Source organism: Nuphar pumila, chromosome 8, assembly GCF_984573655.1.
Source record: "Nuphar pumila chromosome 8, dmNupPumi1.hap1.1, whole genome shotgun sequence".
NCBI classification, from domain to species: Eukaryota; Viridiplantae; Streptophyta; class Magnoliopsida; order Nymphaeales; family Nymphaeaceae; genus Nuphar; species Nuphar pumila.
Window position 1 is genome coordinate 13,966,057 of NC_143256.1, and position 6,000 is coordinate 13,972,056.

General features: G+C 39.2%; 1 protein-coding gene across 1 annotated transcript in view; it reads right to left on the reverse strand.

Annotated features, from left to right (window-relative positions):
• Positions 1-5,799, reverse strand: part of LOC149829649 (actin-interacting protein 1-2-like) — a 96,322-nt gene extending 90,523 nt beyond the window's left edge. Inside the window, exon 1 of the mRNA XM_090016060.1 lies at positions 5,277-5,799. Coding sequence (XP_089872186.1) covers positions 5,277-5,671 — 395 coding nt within the window. The 5' untranslated portion in view covers positions 5,672-5,799. The remainder of the gene's footprint in view (positions 1-5,276) is intronic.
• Positions 5,800-6,000: the final 201 nt, after the last annotated feature.

Below are 6,000 nucleotides of genomic sequence, written 5' to 3' on the forward strand. Positions count from 1 at the left end.
CCCACTCCTACCAGCACTTCCAGTAATCCTGGCTTCTACTCACTGACAAAGTGATAATCAACTTGAAAGTGCTTTGACTTATCACCGATACAGGACTTGATGCTAGTGCTACAGCACTTTTTATCACATTATGCAAAGCAACGACATATTTTCATTCCTAATATATTCATTACACCATGACTCTTACCATTTCATAAACCATTCTCAGACTTGGCTCTATATTCAGCTTCAATACTTTATCTAGCAATTCTTTGTCTTCATGAGACTACACTTTTACACAAAAATCTACAATTTTTGGAAAGATGCGCACAAATGCATAATAACCTGAAACAAATTTCTTAGTGTCAAGATCTCCTACCCAAACTACATTACCCACAACTAATTAAATTACACTTGTTTGTGGGTCATTCTTATGACAAAGAAGGCCTTGACTAGGTGGTGCGGTACCGACTGTGAGTCGGTTCGAAGCCAAGACTCCGGTCCTATTAGTTCTACTGCATAAGCAAGTAAATGAAAATTCGGTCCAATAAATCACAGAATTAGTAAAAAATGGTAAACTGAGAAAATGTAGCCAATAAAATTATCTTTTCAACGCAACAAAATCAGAATTTTATGATATCAGAGCGCAAAGATATCTGATGAACAAGATAGACTGGTACACTCCGGACACAGACACTTTGTTCACATCCGTTTTCAGAGACTGCAAACGGTCAGAACACAAAAGTTGGAGGTATTTTCGATACCTCTCCAACGAATCCAAGAACACTGAAAACGGATACTGGGTTAAAGAGATATCGCCCAAAAACATCGAGACTGTTTGACACATCAAAACACAGTCATGTGAATGACAGAGTTCTTTGTTCGGGTCAGTTTTTGAAGACTATAGGAACAAAGTCTTCCAATGGGCTTTGATACCAACAATGATGCGGTAGTGACTGCAGGTTGGTCCACGATCCACGATCCGAATGGATCCAACATGCGGAAGCACTAAACGGATATCCAAAGTTTTGAAAAAGTTCTGACCGAAGGCGTTTAGACTGAGCTAATCACCTAATTTGCAAATAGGGGCACCACAAAAAGTGTAGATAATGTTTTTGCCTTTCTATAGAGTCTGAATTTTGTAATTTCTCGACAACTGGTTGTTGAGACATGGCTCAGACAAGGGACAGGTTGCTGGATTTGGAGACTGTCACACTTGGGACAGCCCGGTTGGTGAAAGACCAGAACGGGGACTAACTTTACTGTTTTTGTTGATGGCCAGAACACGAAAATTCTAGATAAAATTGTTGTTGTTCCAACAAAACAAAAATCAAGAATTTCTGAGTTCAAATGACCCAGATATGACCTAAACAATGAACCAGACTGACACAGGCCAGGACAGACACTCGAGTGGTTGTCCTCTCTGTTTCAGGACGTTTTCGACAATGATAACGTCGGAATCAGAAAACGAGTAAAACACGAAGTTGGTCGGGCGTTCAATAGCTTTCCAACAAGTTAAACCACACAATTTTTTGACTTCGAACGAGAGAGTTATGCTCAAAACACTGACGAAGGGTCTTCTTAGGCATAGTTCTGAAATGCACTAAAACAGTCATACAGTATATCAAACACCAAAATTAAATTAATCCAGTTTTAGTTTTTAGTATTTATAGTTCAACCTGCACAGAAAGATACTTCAAAAGGTATTTTCTACAATGTGAAATCCCATCCTCCTTAACCCGACTTTGCTTAGTTTAAAGTTTAAACAAATATCACAAATACATATTTTGTCTAAACAAGTTATCTCTAAAAAAATCAACTTCAAAAATCTATTTCTTTCAAGCAAAACACAGCAAGTTTTTTTTCTAATCAAAACAAAATCACTCAAGTTCAAGTCAAACCCAAGATGAAGACAAGAGTGAGAAGGTTCCAGCCAATGTTGTGAAAAAAGTTGAGGCGAAGCAAGGCACTTCACCAAAAACTGAGGCAAGGCATAAGCCTCGAGGCATAAAGCGTAAGCCTCAATTTTTTTTTGAAAACTTAAAAATAACTATAAAAATATCTAAAATTATAAATAAATAAAAAAATGCTTCTTCTTCTTCCTCATATTCTTCTTCTTCTTCTTCTTCTTCTTCTTCTTATTATTATTATTATTATTATTATTATTATTATTATTATTATTATCATTGTTTTTTTTATTATTATATGATTATTATTATTATTATTATTACTATCATGCCTTAGGCTGGCGCCTTGAGGTGCAGAGGGCCTTGCCTCAAGGTGAGGCGCGCTTTTAACAACACCGATTCCAGCAATGGCTCGAATGTCCAACAATGATAAATAGACTGGTTCAGCAATGAGAAGAATCTGCTCAAGTCGGCAAATGGTTGCGAAACAGCAGCAACAATGTGACAGCAGGAAATTTTGGTATGCTGGTGGTTAATGGCAACGATATCACACGTCTTTCAGGTTCGTCGGGTAACCTCACGACAACAACAAAAGTTAGCAACTTCAGGCACGCACACAAACACGAGTCTCCAAAGTCCCATTGGCAGCAAATGATGTTCACGGTCTCACTAACACAACAACAATCCTTAATAGCCTTGAAATGGGTCACACGTTCAAGGACCAACACTTTCACGGCAACAGTATTCTCACCAAAGGTCTGATGTTGCAGGAGCAAACGTATTTGTCCAACAGATTCACAACCCAGAAAGTCAGCTAGAGGTAGGGGACTACTAGCTTCTTCTCCATTTCTTTTTCCTTGTTCTTTTTTTCTCAAAAAAAAAATGAAAGCCAAAACCCCTGCACAACTTTCTCTAGAGCCTTATAGAGCTCAGCAAAGGCTGAGTTAATGGCTGAGGTAGGTTCCAATGCCACCTCCCAAAGTGGCCAATGGATGCACATGTTTTGAATTTTCTTTAAATTTAGCCTTAACTTACCCTTTCTAACAATCAAATGGAATAAATAGGCATACACGACTTTTCAATAAGGCATACATGACTTTTCTGGAAGGAATAAAGGGCTTGAGTGTTGGGTCCACATTGGTTCAACATACTGTGGCGCCAATGTGGATCAAATACTTGAAATATTGGATCTATTGCAAGATCCAATACTTGCAAATTTGATCACATCAAATGAATGGGTCAAGGTCTGAATCCAAAGCTGAAATAAAATATAAAAATTACCCAAATACCCATACACCCTCTAGTGCCCAATATAAATCCTAGCCGACACCAAAACTATCTGGATCCATAGAATTCAGCACCTAAAAAAATTAAAAAATAAAAAATAAAACGAAAAAATACAAGGGTGATTCCAAAATTCACAAAAATGGAACCACAAAGCAAAATATATTTTCTGAGATGATAAGAACCAAAATTCTCAGGAAATAAAATATGTATAATGATAATTTTACCCTTGAGATTCATTTGAACTCGAATGGTCCAGATTTGGATTGAATATTCTTTGGTATTTCTTTCCAGATCTAGTAATGTAGAGTTGGATTCACATCCAACTTCTCTTCAATGTGATGATGATCCGGATGCTCTGCATCACTAGGAGTGACCTCTATATATAGCAAGATTTCTTTCAAAGCTTCCATGTGCATCATGGTAGGTGCACGCATAAATTAACAAGTTCCCTAGACATGCTTCTGTACTTTTTTGTTTATTTTAGTGGTTCTCCTTTTGACAGCCTTTATTCACTGCCCGTGATGAAACTATCAACTTGTAATTTATCATATCAAACCTTTTAATTATGTGAATTGCATATTTACATTGAGACAATGCAATCTTATCTTCAGATTTATCAACTTCAACATCGAAAAAGCATCGCAGTTCTCCTAAATCTTTCATTCAGAACCTCTTTAGCATGGATATCTTTATTTCATGTATGGTGTTTTGGAACTTCCAACTATGATTATGTCATCAACATAAATGATAAATGATCATCATTCCTTTTCCTACGACATTCTATTCAGTGCCAGATGAAAGCTCAAGAACCAAGTACTCGAAACTTGCTTAGTCCATAAATTGATCTTCTCAGCTTGCACACATGTTTTCTAGGATCAGCTTCACAAAAATCAACGCTCCATGTATACTTTTTCTTTCAACTCCCCAAGGCGAAAATGGATTTTTCACATCCAACTAATATAAAGTCCAGCTGCACGATAACACAAATGAAATCATTACATGCATTGTGCAAATTTTAACAACATAGTTAAACGTATTCACTAATTCAAGCTATGTTGTTGATTGTATTCTTTTGCAACAAGTATATTTTTATGTGTTTATCTAATTTGTACATACCTTTGTAAATCCATTTGCAACCAACCGTTTTTAATCATGGGGTTGAGGCACAACTTCCCAAGTATTACTGTGATACATTGCTTGTTAGACAAATTACTTGTGCTAATTGTGAGAACATAATTGTACAAACAGACGTAATATTTGGCAAGAGGAACACAATCAGATGGGAAAGATCTCCGCTGCACTCATCATCCTCTCCACTGGAGTCACTTTCAGAACAATGACACGGTTGTCTTTTACAGAAGGAAAAGAAAAACACCAGGTATGACTAATGGGAATCATCTACCCCGATGCACCGATAAATTTAAACCATGGTCCCCATTTACACTTGTGCGTGGGTGTGCTTGTTTTCTACTGGCTATCATTCTCCATTGAGAGACGTGTTTGTGCGTTTATGCTTTATTATCTAGGCTGCGTGGTGAAGAGGTACAGAAACTTGGTGCCAAAAACAAGATTTGTTGCACATGTAGCAAGCAATAATCCTAGCTTGTTCATGCGTGAGACCATCCTAGAGATGACTACAATAAGGAAGAGCATACCATGGCAAAGAGCGGAAAAAAAAAGCAAGCTTTTACAGAAGCAAGAATGGCCATGAAAACAACTCGAAACGGAAAATTGAAACGAAAATTAAATATTTAGGCGCTTTTCTAGCAATTGTAGTAGCAGCATTCCTGATCATACTCAATTTTCTTTTTTTTATCTCTCTTATTTTTCTTTTCTCCTTTCTCAGCAATATGAACACTAACGAGTTAATAACCGAACAGATAAAAGAGCACGCAAACGGAATCAGAAACTGCTCACTCTCCCTATGATCATACTAATCAAAATAAGAAATATGCACTCATGGATCGCATTCAGTGGATTATCGAAAATTCCTTGTTTGTGATCAACTTAGAAAAAGGAGTTTGAATCGGTAACAGAGAAAAACGGAAACGAAACCAATCCACAGGAAACCGATCGAAGCAAGAGTCGAGGGAGAGACGGTACATGAAGGCGCGGACGAAGGACTTGCCCCTGCCGTCGCCGGAGACAACGATCCGCTGGCTGTCGGGGGACCACTGGAGGTCGTCGATCCGACCGGAGAGGACGCGGAACTCGTTCTTGAGGACGTGGTCGTTCTGCCAGCCCCAGATCCTGACGGTGCCGGAGACATCGGCGGAGGCGACCCACTCTCCGTTGGGGGAGAACCGGGCGACGGTGGCCTGGTAGGCGTGCTCCCCGTAGACGACGGCCTCGAGCGTCCGGTCGAGGTGGCGGACGATGACGGACCGGCCGTTGCAATAGGCGATGGCGTTGGTCTTGGGGTCTCCGGAGATGAGGATCCCCCGCCCCCTTTCCGTCGACGGCACGCACGCGTACGTCTCCAACAGGTTCGCTGCCATCTCTCTCTCGCTCTCAGAGAAAAAGAGTCGGAGGCTGAAACAGGGAACGAAATAAACCCAGCGCAGGATGCGAAGGAGAAAGAAGGAATGAACAGCTGACTCTTTCCTCGTTCTTTTTCTTTTTCTTTTTCTTTTTCTTTTTTTCCTCCCAAACGATACGATACACAATTACACACTTACTTAGAATCGACTCGGGGACTCGAGGGATGCCGATACGGATTCCTTTTTTATTTGCGTGATCCGTACAGTTGGATCCATGTTACGGTCTCAAAATATTGTTATCTAGATTTCTGAGAAAATTTCTCACGACAAAATTAAAAAAAAAAAAT